The sequence below is a fragment of the Narcine bancroftii genome, chromosome 1 (assembly GCF_036971445.1).
Source record: "Narcine bancroftii isolate sNarBan1 chromosome 1, sNarBan1.hap1, whole genome shotgun sequence".
Classification (NCBI taxonomy): domain Eukaryota; kingdom Metazoa; phylum Chordata; class Chondrichthyes; order Torpediniformes; family Narcinidae; genus Narcine; species Narcine bancroftii.
In genome coordinates, this window is record NC_091469.1 from 116,815,199 (window position 1) to 116,833,564 (window position 18,366).

At 40.1% G+C, this 18,366-nt stretch overlaps 1 protein-coding gene across 6 annotated transcripts in view; it reads left to right on the plus strand.

The window, feature by feature from the left end:
• Nucleotides 1-18,366, plus strand: part of LOC138763083 (transcription factor TFIIIB component B'' homolog) — a 135,335-nt gene that overhangs the window by 15,536 nt on the left and 101,433 nt on the right. For 4 of the 6 annotated variants that reach the window (XM_069936683.1, XM_069936710.1, XM_069936720.1 and 1 more), the window contains 2 exons: nt 11,618-12,218; nt 13,463-13,498. In XM_069936683.1, the coding sequence (XP_069792784.1) occupies nt 11,618-12,218; nt 13,463-13,498 (637 nt within the window). The other 2 variants (XM_069936700.1, XM_069936730.1) reach the window with 2 other exon arrangements.

An 18,366-nucleotide genomic window follows, 5' to 3' on the forward strand; every position in this document is an offset into this window, starting at 1 on the left:
CATTTCTTTTTTACATCGAAAACATCTATCAGATACTGTTGGGTCCCATTTATTTAACTTTTGAGGTGTAATGTATAGTCTGTGTATCCAGTTAAATTGTATCATACGTAGCCTCGTATTTATTGTATTTCTCATCGTTCCAGAACATAATTTCTCCCATGTTTCCTTTTTTATCTTTATATTTAAATCTTGTTCCCATTTTTGTTTAGTTTTACCATTTGTTTCCTCATTCTCCTTTTCTTGCAGTTTAATATTTTTTTTTTCTTTGGCTTGGCTTCGCGGACGAAGATTTATGGAGGGGGTAAAAAGTCCACGTCAGCTGCAGGCTCGTTTGTGGCTGACCAGTCCGATGCGGGACAGGCAGACACGATTGCAGCGGTTGCAAGGGAAAATTGGTTGGTTGGGGTTGGGTGTTGGGTTTTTCCTCCTTTGCCTTTTGTCAGTGAGGTGGGCTCTGCAGTCTTCTTCAAAGGAGGCTGCTGCCCGCCAAACTGTGAGGCGCCAAGATGCACGGTTTGAGGCGTTATCAGCCCACTGGCGGTGGTCAATGTGGCAGGCACCAAGAGATTTCTTTAGGCAGTCCTTGTACCTTTTCTTTGGTGCACCTCTGTCACGGTGGCCAGTGGAGAGCTCGCCATATAATACGATCTTGGGAAGGCGATGGTCCTCCATTCTGGAGACGTGACCCATCCAGCGCAGCTGGATCTTCAGCAGCGTGGACTCGATGCTGTCGACCTCTGCCATCTCGAGTACCTCTACGTTAGGGGTGTGAGCGCTCCAATGGATGTTGAGGATGGAGCGGAGACAACGCTGGTGGAAGCGTTCTAGGAGCCGTAGGTGGTGCCGGTAGAGGACCCATGATTCGGAGCCGAACAGGAGTGTGGGTATGACAACGGCTCTGTATACGCTTATCTTTGTGAGGTTTTTCAGTTGGTTGTTTTTCCAGACTCTTTTGTGTAGTCTTCCAAAGGCGCTATTTGCCTTGGCGAGTCTGTTGTCTATCTCATTGTCGATCCTTGCATCTGATGAAATGGTGCAGCCGAGATAGGTAAACTGGTTGACCGTTTTGAGTTTTGTGTGCCCGATGGAGATGTGGGGGGGCTGGTAGTCATGGTGGGGAGCTGGCTGATGGAGGACCTCAGTTTTCTTCAGGCTGACTTCCAGGCCAAACATTTTGGCAGTTTCCGCAAAGCAGGACGTCAAGCGCTGAAGAGCTGGCTCTGAATGGGCAACTAAAGCGGCATCATCTGCAAAGAGTAGTTCACGGACAAGTTTCTCTTGTGTCTTGGTGTGAGCTTGCAGGCGCCTCAGATTGAAGAGACTGCCATCCGTGCGGTACCGGATGTAAACAGCGTCTTCATTGTTGGGGTCTTTCATGGCTTGGTTCAGCATCATGCTGAAGAAGATTGAAAAGAGGGTTGGTGCGAGAACACAGCCTTGCTTCACGCCATTGTTAATGGAGAAGGGTTCAGAGAGCTCATTGCTGTATCTGACCCGACCTTGTTGGTTTTCGTGCAGTTGGATAATCATGTTGAGGAACTTTGGGGGACATCCGATGCGCTCTAGTATTTGCCAAAGCCCTTTCCTGCAGTTTAATATACATATTTGTTATAAATCTTTTGATTATCATTGTATCTGTAATCACATATTCAAGGTTACTTGCCTCTGGCAAACTCAAACTGCTTCCTAATTTATCCTTCAAGTAGGATCTCAATTGGTAATATGCCAGCGCTGTATCTTGAGTTATATTGTACTTATCTTTCATTTGTTCAAAGGATAAGAATCTATTTCCTGAAAAACAATTTTCTATTCTTTTAATCCCTTTTTTTTCCCATTCTCTAAAGGAAAGGTTATCTATTGTAAAAGGGAGTAACTTGTTTTGCGTCAATATTAGTTTTGGTAATTGATAATTTGTTTTATTTCTTTCTACATGAATCTTCTTCCAAATACTGAGGAGATGATGTAATACTGGAGAACTTCTATGTTGTACCAATTTTTCATCCCATTTGTTCAGGTATCTTTTCCCATATTTTATCTAATTCTAATCTCGTCCAGTCTGGTTTTTCCCTTGTTTGATAAAAATCTGATAGGTATCTTAATTGTGCGGCTCTATAATAATTTTTAAAGTTTGGCAGTTGTAAGCCTCCTTGTTTATACCATTCTGTTAATTTATCTAGTGCTATCCTCGGTTTCCCCCCTCTCCATAAAAATTTCCTTATTATTTTCTCCAACTCCTTGAAGAATTTTTCTGTCAGTTGTATTGGCAATGCCTGAAATAAGTATAATATCCTTGGAAAAATGTTCATTTTAATACAGTTTATCCTTCCTATTAGTGTTAGTGGTAAATCTTTCCAATGCTCTAAATCGTCCTGTAATTTTTTCATTAGTGGATAATAATTGAGTTTATATAGTTGGCCGAGATTTTTGTTTATTTGTACACCTAGGTATCTTATTGCCTGCATTTGCCATCTAAATGGAGATTTCTTCTTAAATTTTGAGAAATCCGCATTATTCATAGGCATTGCTTCACTTTTATTTACGTTTATCTTGTAACCCGACACTTCTCCATATTCCTTCAATTTCTTATATAATTCTTTTATTGATAGTTCTGGTTCTGTTAAGTACACTATAACATCATCCGCAAATAGACTGATTTTATATTCCTTGTCTTTTATTTTTATTCCTTTTATATTATTATCTATTCTTATCAATTCTGCTAGTGGTTCTATAGCTAACGCAAACAATAAAGGTGATAGTGGGCATCCCTGCCGTGTTGACCTGATTAAGTTAAATTGCTTTGATACATGTCCATTTACTGTCACTTTCGCTAATGGTCCCGTATATAATGCTTTAATCCAATTAATATACTTCTCCGGTAAACTGAATTTTTGCAATACTTTGAACAAATAATTCCATTCTACTCTGTCAAAGGCCTTCTCTGCGTCTAAAGCAACTGCTACTGTAGGTGCTTTATTTCCTTCTACTGCATGAATTAAGTTAATAAATTTACAAATATTGTCTGTTGTGCGTCTTTTTTTGATAAATCCAGTTTGGTCTAAATTTACCATTTTCGGTACATGCTCTGCTAATCTGTTTGCTAATAGTTTAGCTATTATCTTATAATCTGTGTTTAGTAAAGATATTGGTCTGTATGACGCTGGTGAGAGTGGATCTTTCCCTTGCTTTAGTATTACTGTAATTATTGCTGTTTTACATGAATCTGGTAAGCTTTGTGTTTCATCAATCTGGTTGATTAGATCCAGGAGGGGCGGAATTAATAAGTCTTTAAATGTTTTATAGAATTCTATTGGGAATCCATCCTCTCCTGGTGTCTTATTATTTGGTAATTTTTTTATTATCTCTTGTATTTCTACTATTCCAAATGGTTCTGTTAATTTATTTTGTTCCTCTATTTGTAGTTTTGGTAGTTCAATTTTAGTCAGAAATTCATCTATTTTCCCTTCTTTCCCTTCGTTTTCAGTTCGGTATAATTGTTCATAGAATTCTCTAAAGTTTTCCTTAATTTCTTTTGGATTATATGTAATTTGTTTGTCTTTTTTCCTTGATGCCAATACCATTTTCTTAGCTTGTTCTGTCTTAAGCTGCCATGCTAGGATTTTGTGCGTTTTTTCACCCAGTTCATAATATTTCTGTTTTGTCTTCATTATATTTTTCTCCACCTTATATGTTTGTAGTGTTTCATATTTTATTTTTTTATCCGCCAATTCTCTTCTTTTAGTTGTATCTTCCTTCATTGCTAATTTTTTTTCTATATTTACTATTTCCCTTTCCAACTGCTCTGTTTCCTGATTCCTTCTTCATCTTGGTTACATAACTTATTATTTGCCCTCTAATGAATGCTTTCATTGCATCCCATAGTATAAACTTATCTTCCACTGATTCCGTATTTATTTCAAAATACATTTTTATTTGTTTTTCAATAAATTCTCTAAAATCCTGCCTTTTAAGTAACGTGGGGTTTAATCTCCATCTATACATTCTTGGAGGGATGTCCTCTAGCTTTACTGTCAATATTAAGGGTGAATGGTCCGATAGTATTCTAGCTTTATATTCTGTTTTTCTTACTCTATCCTGCATACTAGCTGATAACAAAAATAGGTCTATTCTTGAGTATGTTTTATATCTAGCCGAGTAATGTGAATATTCCTTTTCTTTTGGGTGTTGTTTCCTCCATATATCCAAAAGTTGCATTTCTTCCATTGATTTAATTATAAATCTGGTTACTTTGTTCTTTCTGTTAATTTTTTTCCCAGTTTTATCCATATTTGAATCCAAATTCAGGTTGAAATCTCCTCCTATTAATATGTTCCTTTGCTTATTTGCTACCTTCAAAAAGATATCTTGCATAAACTTTTGATCTTCTTCGTTAGGTGAATATACATTGAGTAGATTCCAAAACTCTGAATATATCTGACATTTTATCATTACATATCTCCCTGCTGGATCTATTATTTCCTCTTCTATTTTAAATGGCACATTTTTACTAATTAATATAGCCACTCCTCTTGCTTTTGAATTATACGATGCTGCTGTTACATGTCCTACCCAATCTCTCTTTAATTTCTTGTGCTCCAATTCAGTTAAGTGTGTTTCTTGCACAAATGCTATATCAATTTTTTCTTTTTTCAGTAAATTTAGCAGTTTCTTCCTTTTAATTTGGTTAAGTATTCCATTAATATTTAAAGTCATATAGTTCAACGTAGCCATTTTATACTTTGTTTATCTTCCCTTTCCGTTTTTCCATCATTACCTTTCCTCCTTTTCCATTTCTGTTTTCTTATTTTAAACCCTTTATAAGACAACATTCCTAAAACATCAAACATTTTCCTTATTCTCCTATTTAAAACTTCTTTAGCCCCAATCTCCCCTTCCCCTCCTGAGTTGTCCTTTATCCCTTGTCGGACAACCACATCTCCCCTCTCCATTTGGGTTTGCGAATTCACTCGCAAGCGTCAGCTGATTTTGCAGTGGCCACAACTCCTCCCCACCCAGCCCCCCCCAGAAAAGATTTCACTTTTCATATGTAACAAAGGTCACTCTTTTAGTTCCCTCCTTATTCCCTCTATTCCATTTCCTTCCCTTATTAATTCTTGTCTATACTATCTATATTTTTCTCTAAATACGGATACATTCACGTATGCACATTATACATATACACACTTATACCTCTTTACCCACATACATATAAATCGTGGTCATTTTTACTCTTATTACACGTCTTCATCCCTCAGTCTATTTTGTAATTGTTCTGCAAATTTTCGTGCTTCTTCTGGATCCGAGAATAGTCTGTTTTGTTGTCCTGGAATAAATATTTTCAATACCGCTGGATGCTTTAGTATAAATTTAGACCCTTTCTTCCATAAAATCGCTTTTGCTGTATTGAACTCCTTTCTCTTCTTCAGGAGTTCAAAACTTATATCTGGATAAATGAAGATTTTTTGCCCTTTGTACTCCAGTGGCTTGTTGCCCTCTCTTACTTTTTCCATTGTCTTCTCCAGTACCTTTTCTCTTGTAGTATATCTTAGGAATTTTACTAAAATAGATCTTGGTTTTTGTTGTGGTTGTGGTTTAAAGGCCAATGCTCTATGTGCCCTTTCTATTTCCATTTCTTGCTGTAGTTCTGGACATCCTAGGATCCTTGGGATCCAATCTTATAAACTCTCTCATATTCTTGCCTTCTTCATCTTCCTTAAGGCCCACTATCTTTATGTTATTTCTTCTGTTATAATTTTCCATTATATCTATTTTCTGAGCTAACAGTTCTTGTGTCTCTATAACTTTTTTATTAGATTCCTCTAATTTCTTTTTAAAGTCCTCTACCTCCATTTCTACTGCTGCTTCCCGCTCTTCCATCTTGTCCATTTTCTTTCCCATTTCTGTTAAGGTCATATCTATTTTATTCATTTTCTCTTCGGTGTTGTTTATTCTTCTTCTTAAATCATTAAATTCCTGTGTTTGCCATTCTTTAAATGACTCCATGTATTCTTTAATAAGAGAAAGTATATCCTTTATCTTGCCTTTCCCTTCTTCTTCTATTTCACTGTACTCTTCCTCTTCCTCTGGGTTGGCCATCTGTTGTTTCTTTGTTGCCCTTTTCTTCTCTTCTTTCTTGTTTTCATTGTCTTCTGTGTTCTCTTCTTGCTGCAGGTGTTCTGCAGCTGTCGTTGCCGGCTGTGGAGATCGACTCCCCAGCTGGTCACCCCTCCCGTCGGTGTGTTTTTTTTCATGCGCGGTTGCGCACTTTTACTCGGCTCAACGAGCCATTTTTGTAGTCCACTTTCTACCGACCTGAGGGAGCGGGTTTCTCTCTCCACCGCGGGCCTCTTCGAACAGGTAAGGCCTTCTCCTTCTTCCTCTGTTGTCTTCTCATCCTCTCTTCTTACCGTTGATTTTGATTTTTCTTTTTTTGTCGCCATCTTCTTTCCACCTTTATACTCACTTTTCTTTAACTTTTATTTCTGTGCCTTTGTGTTTTCCTTTGTTTTTTCCGACTTTTCTGGAGAGGGCTGGAGTTCACCGTCCGGCCACTACTTCATCACGTGACTCCCCTTCTGCTACCATCTTAATGTCTTGATATTTCTGAGTCACTAATCTTGTCTATGATCGTAGCAGGTTTTGGTTCTGTGGTCATCGAATAAGTAGGTTAGGCATAATAGAATATATTTTCTTAGCTAATCATTTTTAAGAAGAGCCATCAATATTTTGAGTCAAAACAGAGACTCTTTTTTTGAGGAATGTTGACATCTCAAATATTTTAAAATGGAAGACCTTACCCTGTGAACAAATACGAAAGAGGTGGAGGAATTGAGGGAAAGGAATAGGATCCTTGCAGGGGACAGGATGTGAAGAGGTGTTGATTGAGAGGTAACTGTGGGAGTTGGTGGGTTTGTGGAAAATACCTAGAATTTCTCTCGAGAGATTGAGAAAGGGGAGAGTGTTGCCAGAAATAGATTAAGTGAACTTCAGTTTGGGGTGAAAGTTAGCAGCAAAGTGGATAGAGTTGACGAGCTCATCATGGGTAAAAGAGGTAGCACCAATGAAATCATTTTAATGTTGTGGTGGGAGAGTTGAGAAGCTTTGCCTGTGGCTTCCGCTCTACTGTCATCATCTCAGCCCTTACCCGCATCTCCTCTCTTTCCCACACCTGCTCTGGATCCCTCCCACCCTGAGATGCAACAAGGAGAGGATTCCCTTTGTCTTCACCTACCAATCAACAAGTCTTCGCATTTAACATAATATCCTTCGTAATTTTTTCCACCTCCTACAATGTTATCCCACCACAAGACACACCTCCTATTCTGTTCTCTCTGTTTTTTGGAGGCTCCCTTTTGGACTCCCTCGTCTATTCCTCCCTTCCCATCAATCGGCCCCTTCGTACCTACCCGTGTGACTGTAAAAATGCTACACTTGAGCCCACACCTCTTCCCTTGCCACCACTGGGGTCCCCAATCATTTGTGAATCAGCAGGAGTCATCTACTGCATCTGGCGCTCCTGTTGTGGCCTCCGTTACATCGGAGAGACTGGAAGCAGACTGAGAAATTGTTTCCTTGAGGACCATCACTCTATCTGCTGCAATAACAGGGACCACCCAGTGACCAACCATTTTAATTCCACACACCATTCCCAAACTGATATGTCTATCCATGGTGTCATTTGTTGCCCTACTGAGGTTCCAGCAAATTGGAGAAAAAGCACCTAATATTCTGTCTGGGCACTCTCCAACCATGTAGCATTAACATCAACTTCACCAGTTTCCAGAAAACTCCTCCCCTGGGTCTCTCCCTTTCCCTGTCACTCTGTTTCCTTTCCTCCAGCTCCCATCCTTCCCTACATTCAGAACTATCCTCTCCCCCAACACGCCTTGGCTTTTTTATTTTTTTTTTACCTTTCCACCCATATATCCCTAATGATCTTTTATCTGTTAACCTGCTACCTCTGCCCCTTCCTCCCTCCTTTCCTCCCCCAACCGTTTTATTTAGGGATTTGCATGTTTTTTGCTCATACCTTGAGAAAGGGCTCAGATCCGAAACGTTGGTCACCTTTTATGCTGCATGACCTTTTGAGTTTCTCCAGGTTTTTTGTGTACTGCACTACAATCAGAGCATCTGCAAATCTTCCCCTTCAACTCCATCTGCTGTGCATTTGCTCACTCATGGTTTGAGAGGAAAAAAAGCCGGCGCTGCCAGAGCCACTGCAATGGCAGCGGAGGTGCTGGTGCAGCCCTGTGGGAGTGGGGAGCAGAGACATGGTGCTACTCCTATTGCCAACGTACTGGCTTTAAACAGACTGTGCAGATGGTGGTTCCTTTTAAATATCCTGTAACCATGGAAGTCTGTGGCCAACATAGTGGTGCCTGTGCTGGGTTGCAGGCTCTGGGGGAGCAGCAGACCCTTGCAGGGCACCAAAAATGGGGAGAACACATCCCCCACCACCACCGTTGACAAGTTAGGAGATGACCCTCCAGGGAAGGTGACCACAGCAGCAGACCAGCAAGGGGATCAGTGTCTGAAGGACCCATGCAGTCTGCGGGATTGTCTGTGACCTGCGATTGACGGACTTACACTGGTTGTGGGCTACTGGCAACTTGTAGCCGAAGGATCCACACAGGCTGCGTAATTATTGGCAACTTGCGGTTGAAGGACTTTCACAGACTCTGGGCTGCTAGAGACTTTCTCATGGGATCCAGTGTTTGGAACTGGGATTCAAGAGGATGCTGAGGGCAAGAAGAGGTCCCAAAGGGTCTCTTTTGATCTGAGCTTGGGTTGCCATTGGTTTCAACAGGACTTTGTTTGGCTGCATAGGCTTTTGCAGTGCTGGATGCGAATCCACGGACACTCAGTGTCTCTGAAGGGACTTTATTTTGGTTCTCTCTTTCATACCTTTAGGGATGCCAGGCAATGGACATGGAGACTGTTTGCTTTATGGCAGGCAAAAGTTGAAATATATCATGTATATTACATTTTTGTATTATTACTTAACAAAGAGATCTTGAATCATCAAACTTGTGTAAATAATTTGGAGTGTCTTTGCATATTCTTCACTGATCCCACCCCCCTCCCCCCCAACTTTGAGCTTTGTGTTGTTTCTAAATTTGTTACAGTTGGATCCCTCATCCAACTCTTTCATGAGTTGTGAATAATTGGGTCCATAGATATAGAAGCAGAAGTAGGCAATTTGGCCTGCCGGGTTTGCTTTGCCATTCCATCATAAGCTGATCCATTCTCTTACTCAACTGCCTTCTCTCCATAACCTTTGATACCCTGAATATTCAGATGGATATCAATCTCTGCCTTAAATACACCCAACTACCTGGCCTCTACAGCCACCCAAGGCAGCAAGTTCCAGAGGTTCACCACTCCATGGCTAAAGAAATTTCTTAGCATCTCTTTTTAAATCCTGAAGTTGTGCCCTCTTGTTCTAGACTTCCCTACCATGGGAAACAACTTTGCCATATCTACTCTGTCCAGGCCTTTCAATATTTGAATGGTTTATGAGATACCCTTCCCCTAAACCCCCCCCCATCCCATTCTTTTGAACTCCAACGAATACATTGCAAAATCTTAAAACTATTCCTCACACATTAATGCCTTTGTTCCAGGAATCATTGTTGTAAATCTTCTCTGAACCATCTCTGATGCCAGAACCTCTTCTTGAAAAAGGAACCCCAAACTGTACCCTGTACTCCCAAGAGAGGCCTCACCAGTGCCTTATAAAGTCTCAACATCACATCCCTGCTCTTGTATCCTATTCCTCTGGATATGAATGCAAATATGCATTTGCCTTCTTTACCACCAATTCAATCTGGAGGTTAACCTTTTGGGTATCCTAAACGAGAACTCCTAAGTCCCTTTGCACTTCCGAATTTTGAATATTCTCTCTATTCAAATAATTGTCTGCCTTTTTATTTCTTTTACCAAAGTCCATGTCTGTACACATTCCAACATTAGATTTCATTTGCCGCCACTTTGCCCATTGTCCTAATCTTTCCAAGTCTCTCTGTGGCCTCTCCGTTTCCTCTTGCCCCTTCTCCTATCTCCAAACCACTGATCCTTGTGATACCTTGCTATTTATTTACTGCTCCATAGAAGAACATTCATTTATTCCTGGCCCCATTTTCTGTTAACAAATTTTTAATCCATGTCAAAATATTTGCCTGAATCCCATGAATTTTAATTTTGGATACTAACCTTTAGATGAAAGGTATCAAAGGCATTTTGCAACTGGACCTTGGACTTTCTGACTAACAGACCCCAATCTGTTCAGTTAGACAATCTCTTCTCTTCCATTCTCACCATGAGTACCTGTGTGCCCCAGGGCTGTGTGCTGAGCTCTCTCCTGTATTACCTTTTCACCTATGACTGTGTTCCTGTATATGATTCTAATTCTATAATCAAGTTTGTAGATGACACTATGGTGGTTGGCCTGATCAAAGTGGATGATGAGATGGCCTTTAGGGCTGAGGGCCAGCACCTGACCAGTTGGTGTGCCAACAACAACTTTGAACTTAACACTCAGAAGACCAAGGAGATCATTGTGGATTTCAGGCTTGCTGGATGCCACAGTCATGGCCCTATTTACATCATTGGAGTTATGGTAGAACATGTGTCGAGCTTCAATGTGGTGTCCACATTTCTGATGGTCTCACCTTGTCCCTGGTCCCACCCTGATCAAAAAGGCGCAACAGCGCCTATATTTCCTGCAGACCGTGAAGAAAGTACACCTCGGTCCCAGGATATTGATGGATTTTTACTGCTATACCATTGAGAGCATAATTACCTATGGCATCTCAATATGGTGTGGCAATTGTCTCATATCAGACCGTAAAACACTTTGGCAGTTGGTGAAAACATCCCAGCAGATTATCGGCATCCAATTGCCCACCATTGAGAACATCTATCAGGAATGCTGACTGGGCAGGGTGAAGAGCATCATCAAGGATGCATCTCACCCTAACTATGGACTTTTTACTTTTCTTCCATTTGGTAGGTGCTACAGGAGCCTTTGCTCTCAAACCAGCAGGCTTAAGAAGAGCTTTTTTTCCCCCCCCAAGGCTGTGACCTTACCGAATCTTTAATTACAATGCTGAGTGGTACTGGACTCGTATTGTACTGTCAGTACTTTTATAATTGTTTGCTTTCTGAATGCACTTGTTTTTATGTTCATGTAGTTATTTGATAATAGGACTTTTTAAACTTCTGGTTGGATGCTAATTTTATTTAATTGGCTTAATGACAATAAAGTTGAATCTTTCTTTTCTTTTTCAATCTTTTTATTATTATTATAATTTATAAACACATACAGTTCAAAGAGATATAAAAAAAATACATAGTAAGTAATGAATTAATACAGAGATATTAAACAATAATATTACAGAATAAAAATATATCATTAAAAAAAAATTTTGATCAGTTTAGGGTAATAAAGTTGAATCTAATCTAATTTTGAAAGTCCAACTAAGCTAAATCACTGGCTTTCTCTTGTCTATTCTACCATTTCTAACATCAAAAATTGATTTGATTTAAATTGACAAGAATTTTCAAAGAACATTTATAGGAATTTTCTTATGTTTTTCAGTTTTTCTGTTTTTTTTTAAAGGAATGAAAAAAATGATAAAACTGGAGAGTCTGGAGCTCAAGGTAAACCAACTGTGCCACCTTTGCAAAGAAGAAAGCGCTTCTCAACCATGCCGAATTTGGCTAAACCAAGATCCACCTCTTTGTCTGCACAGCAATCAACGAATCTACCAGCAAAATCTCAGCAACAAAATCTGTCAACTCCTGTGACCAATGTGGCATCCATTCTAGATAATTCTGTTCCATTACAGACCACTGCTACTGAGAAAATACTTCCCAAGTCACCAGAAAAACGAAAAACACCTCCAGGAAAACATGTTAAATTGCCAGAAAAGAAAACTCCAATTCCTCAAGTACCACAGTTCTCTCCTGTTAAAAACACTGTGCATAAAGATTCAGCTGTAGGAACTAGTTCTACCCGAGTGGCAATGACACGGAAAGCATTGCCTTTGCCACTTAAGGAGAGGATTACACCCAGTAGCACACCTACAAAAGGAATTGTACCATCTCCCAGCATCTCATCTCCACAGACAAAGCCTGCAAAAGTTCCTTCTGACCTTGAAAGGCTCAGGAAAGCTCGAAAATTGCGACAAATGCTGAAAGAGGAGATGAAGAAAGAGAAGGTAATTTAATGATATATTAGGAGATTGATTCTGTTAATGGTTATTTCAGTAGTAACCTGAAAAAGCCATAGGTTGTTTTCCATCATCTGAAGAATTATTGAAATATTTAGATGTTGCCAAGTGCAATCAATGGTATAGTTAGATAGTACCTTTTATTCAGAACTTCTGAAAAACAGATTATTCTGAGAAAAATGTGGTAATCAATATTAAAGATTTGATGCCAGAAAACAAGTAAGAATACTTAAAAACTAGCAAGCCCCCTGAACAAATAGCTAACTTCCTGAGGTTCTTAAAAGTTGCATTGATTCTAGATTTGTTATTATATTAACAATTTGGATGTCAATGTAGTTACTGTAATTAGTAACTTTGCAGATGATACCAAAATTCATGGGGTAGTGTTCACTGAAGAAAGACCCTCCGTTTACAACAGGATCCAGTTCAATTGGGAAGGTTTGCCAAGGACTGGCAAATGAAATTTGACTCTGACAAGTGTGGGGTGTTGTACTTCAGTAAATCAAATCAGGGCAGAACACCCAGAGTAAACAGAACAGTCCTGAAGAGTGTTGTCGAAGAGAAAGGTTTAGGTATGCAAATGCATAGTGACCTAAACGTGGTGACTCAGGTGGACAGGGTTGATGAAGAAGGCATTTGACATGTTTGCCATCAAGCAAGAAATAACGAGACATCTGGATAGATATTGTTCCATCAGAAAGGCACAGCGTGGATTCAGGAAGCACAGCTCATGTTCAACTAACGTACTAGGTTTAATGAGCATAGTAGATGGAGAGGAACAAGTAGATGTGGTATATTTAGATTTCCAGAAAGTGTTCAATAAGGTGCTACACAAAAGACTTCAGCATAAAATTAGAGTGCACAGAGTTGGGGCTAATATTTTACCATGGATAGGGAATTGATTAACCAATGGAAGGCACAGTTGAGATAAATTGATGTTTCTCTGGTTAGCACTTAGTGGTTAGTGAGGTGCTGCAAGGACTGGCGTTGGGCCCACAACTGATCACAATGTATGTAAATGATCTGGAGGAGGGGCCCAAGTCTAGCGTATTTAAGTTTGCATTGAGTGGAAAAGCAAATAAGGTAGAGGACACAGACTGCAGAGAGATGTAGACAGGTTAAGTGAATGGGCATATGTTTGGTGAATGCAAGGTCATTCAACTATGGAAGGAAAAATAGTAAATTGGATGATTATTTGAATATTGAAAAATTACAGTGCTTTTTTTGTGCAGATAAACCTGGGAGTGCTTGTACATCAGTCGCAAAAAGTAAGTTTGCAGGTTCAGCATATAATCAAGAAGGCAAATGGAATATTGTCTTTCATTGCTAGAGTGATTGAATATAAGAATAGGGATGTTCTGCTGTAACGGTAGGTACCAGGTACTGGTGAGGCTATACCTGGAGTACTGTGCTATTCTTGTCTAATTACTTGATGAATGATATTGTTACGAGCCCAAAGGATCCCAAAACTCAGCAGCAATAGACATTCACCAAGACAAATAGTTACTTAAACAAAAGTTGTTTTTAATTATCTTTAAACATGAAAACAGAATAAAACTTTAACTTATCTCTCTACTTAACTAATCCAAATTAACCCCCTTCTAATTCTAAGCGCACATGTATGATGTTTGTGTAAATTTAAGAAAAGTTCTTTGGTTCACAGTTCAATCTCACTTCTCCTTGTTCCAAGTTTTCTCGTTCCAGGTAATTTCTCATACTGTGCACAGAATTTAACATGTATAAAGTTCACCAGACTTTGGTGCTCGAAAGGTAAATATTTACTGCTCAGGAAGGTTCTTGTAGGGTTTTCAGGGAGAAATATTTGTTGTTCCAGGATGTCCACAACTGAGGTACCACTATTAGTCACCTCAATGTCTCGCTGATGAAACTTGCCCCATCAGAGTTCTCCAGATAGTAACCTCTTTCTTCAGGCTACCACAGAGGTCCTTTCTGTTCTTATTCCAAGAGAACCATCAGACAAAAAGGACTTTCAGCCATCCGCCACTCTTGAGCTTTCTGTTTCCAACCAGCTTCTCTTGGCTTGCACTGTTCAGCTGCTTTCAGTGTCATATACACTGGCTGAGAGAGTTTGTTGAGTTTGTCGTCTGTCTCTGTGTCTGTCTCTGTGTCTGTCTCTGTGTCTGTCTCTGTGTCTGTCTCTGTGTCTGTCTCTGTGTCTGTCTCTGTGTCTGTCTCTGTGTCTGTCTCTGTGTCTGTCTCTGTGTCTGTCTCTGTGTCTGTCTCTGTGTCTGTCTCTGTGTCTGTCTCTGTGTCTGTCTCTGTGTCTGTCTCTGTGTCTGTCTCTGTGTCTGTCTCTGTGTCTGTCTCTGTGTCTGTCTCTGTGTCTGTCTCTGTGTCTGTCTCTGTGTCTGTCTCTGTGTCTGTCTCTGTGTCTGTCTCTGTGTCTGTCTCTGTGTCTGTCTCTGTGTCTGTCTCTGTGTCTGTCTCTGTGTCTGTCTCTGTGTCTGTCTCTGTGTCTGTCTCTGTGTCTGTCTCTGTGTCTGTCTCTGTGTCTGTCTCTGTGTCTGTCTCTGTGTCTGTCTCTGTGTCTGTCTCTGTGTCTGTCTCTGTGTCTGTCTCTGTGTCTGTCTCTGTGTCTGTCTCTGTGTCTGTCTCTGTGTCTGTCTCTGTGTCTGTCTCTGTGTCTGTCTCTGTGTCTGTCTCTGTGTCTGTCTCTGTGTCTGTCTCTGTGTCTGTCTCTGTGTCTGTCTCTGTGTCTGTCTCTGTGTCTGTCTCTGTGTCTGTCTCTGTGTCTGTCTCTGTGTCTGTCTCTGTGTCTGTCTCTGTGTCTGTCTCTGTGTCTGTCTCTGTGTCTGTCTCTGTGTCTGTCTCTGTGTCTGTCTCTGTGTCTGTCTCTGTGTCTGTCTCTGTGTCTGTCTCTGTGTCTGTCTCTGTGTCTGTCTCTGTGTCTGTCTCTGTGTCTGTCTCTGTGTCTGTCTCTGTGTCTGTCTCTGTGTCTGTCTCTGTGTCTGTCTCTGTGTCTGTCTCTGTGTCTGTCTCTGTGTCTGTCTCTGTGTCTGTCTCTGTGTCTGTCTCCCCCCAACTGCCAGAAAGCCCATGTGACTGTCTCACTTGCAAAAACCCCCATCATCTTCAGCAAACCACAGGAGTTGTTCTCCCTCTTGGTCAAGCTGTTGTCTTAGGTAAACAAAACCCAGAGTGATCTTTCTGTGAGCACTCTGTAGGTATTTGCAAACAGCCAGTTTGTCTCCTCCAAGACAATGGTCCGTTCATTTCATGACGTCATTTCAATTTGCACCTACTTGTGAAATGTGCATATCATTCTCCAAAGTTTCTGCAATGTTACTGAATATGAATTCTTAGTATTTTAAATAAGATCTGTTTTAAAATATGTGTATGTATGTAACCCACTCCAATCTTACCAAATTCCTCCCAATATTTATCCATTACAATACTACTAACTTTGGAGGTGGTGAGAGGAAGTTGATTCCTCCAGAAACAAAGGTGTTAGCCTATGAGGAAAGATAAAGTAGCGTGGGACTATGCTTACTGAAGTTTAGAGGGATATGGGGATTTCTTATAAAAACATTTAAAATTCTGAAAGGAATAGATAAATACACTATTGTTTCTACTGGCAGGAGAGACTGAGGGGGGGTTTTAGCCTCAAGCTTCAGGTGAGTAGATGAGGAGGCATTGCTTTTCCCAGAGATTAGTAAATCTGTGGAATTATCTACCCGAAGAAGCAGTGGAGGCTGCCTCATTGAATATAATTAAGACAGATTGCTTTGAATGATAGGGGGATTAATGTTTACAGCCCAGAAGACCCCAAAAACCAGCAGCATTAGAAATTCACCAAGGCAATGGTTGCGTAAACAAAAGTTGCTTTTAATTTTCTTCAAACATAATAATATCAATCTTTAACTTATTACTCTTAACCTAACTTAACCCCCATCCAATTCTAAGCGCATGTGTATGTAATGTTTATGAGTTCAGGAAAGTTCTTTGTTTCACTGTCCATTCATTCACTTTTCAATTCTCCAAGTTCTCTGGTATCAGGCAATTATCATACTGTGCACAGAGTGTAACATTTATGATCTTCACCAGGCTCTGGTGCTTTTAACTTAAATTGTTACCGCAAAGGAAGGTCTTTGTTGGTTTCAGAGAGAGAGAGAGAGAGAGAGAGATTTGTTGTTCATTGGACAGACACAAACTGATCTCCTTCAATCAGCCACTTCAGTGTCTTGTCGAAGAATCTTGCTCCCTCTTGGGGTTTTTCCAAAAGATCATTTCTTCCAGGTTACCACGGAGTTCTTTTTTCCCCTATTTCAGGAGAAACACATTAACCAGCCGCTTCCTCTTGTAATTGACTACAAGGGTTGAGAATGGGCTGGATTCAGGACTCAAAACCCAACTTCAAATTGGGTCTTATAGTAGGAGTGCAAAGCTCACAGTGTCCAACACCAATTCCTGTTGTAAACTGACATCTCTCTCTCTCTCTCTCTCTCTCTCTCTCTCTCTCTCTCTCTCTCCCCCGCCCCCCAAGAGAAATCACTTGTTTGTTTATTTTCTCTCAGTTTACAAAAACCACATGACCCCTCTGAGAATAGCAACCTTCAACCAGACTCGCGTTGCTGGCACCCGAATCAGTTTCTGAGCCTGGACATCTGTTTCTTAAAAGACATTAGTCCATTTTTTCCACAACATCAGTCTAACGCCTACTTGTGAAGTCTCCATAGACATTCTTCAAAGTTTCTGTAAAGTCACTGTGGACATGAAGTCTCTGCTTATGCATAGCTCTTTCATTTCAAATGAGAATTTTTTTGTGAAATGTTAATGTCTATTTGTGAAGTGTACCTAAACTAAACCCCCCACAATCTATACCTTTTTAAGATTTTTTTGTATCATAATTTTTATTAATGCAATCTGTAACACAGGGAACAGATCTGTCAGCAGAAGAATCCATAGTCAGATCTGCCATGATCTTATTGACTGGCAGAGCAGGCTCAATGAGCCAGGTGGCCTCCACCTGTTCCTATTTCGTATATTCTTTCAAAGAGATGCAGAAGGGCTTTACCAGGACTGAAGAGGTTGCATTATAGGGAGAGGTCGAATGGGATGGGTCTTTATTCTGCAAATGTAAGAGCCAGAGGGATGACCTTATGAAGGTTCATAAGATTATGAAGGGCTTGGATAAAGTGAATGGTGACCATCTTCCTCTGGGATAGATTATTCTAGAGCTAGAAAGCATAGGTTTAAAGTGAGAAGGGAGAGATTTAGAGGAGCATGAAGGCCAACTTTTCACTTAGAGGGTGGTCCATAATCTGTAATGAGGTGACAGAGGATGCCCTGGAAGCAAGAACAATTATGACAGTCAAAAGATACTTATGAAAGGTTTAGAAGATATTGACAGGCAAATTAAATAGTGTAGAAGGTCAACTTGGTCTGGACAAGTTGAGCTGAAAAGCCTCTTCTGTGCTGTATGACTATATCTCTCAATGACTCCATAGCTTAATGTATTTCAAATACCAACATTCCCAGATCCTTTGTCTTTGTTGGTCTTGGTAAGAAGGTTGAAAAAAATTGCCCTGTTTGCATTTATTATGCATACTGAAGTGTTGAATTAGAGTGAGCGCAATTATAGTGCACCCTGAAGATACCTTCGACAGCAACTTCAAGAGTTCTGAGTTTAGTTGTCTGCATGTGAATGCAAGAAACTGTTGACTGATTTACTTGTGTTTACTATTATTTTCTTTTTTTAATAATATTTTAAATATATTTAACAATTAACAACCAGACAAAACGTCAAGAAAACCAATCCCTTCTCCACCCCTCCCCTCTGTACAAGTCCAATTAAATGGAGAAGAAAAACAAAAAAATCCCATTGTCCGTCTGTACAGTAAAACACATAGAGACATGATGGTATCACAACGTTGTCAATAGTGGTCATAATGCTATGGTGGTGCTCGTGAGGTACCTATATATTCTAAATAAATAGGGCTGCCAGATTTTTAGTAAGGTGTTATATCCCCTCCTAAGATCGTATATGATCTTTTCAAGTGGCAATTGAACAACTGAAAAGTGGCAAAGCAGCAGGTATGGATGGAATCCCCCCCAGAGGTCTGGAAGGCTGGCGGCAAAGCTCTGCATACCAAACTGCATGAGTTTTTCATGCTCT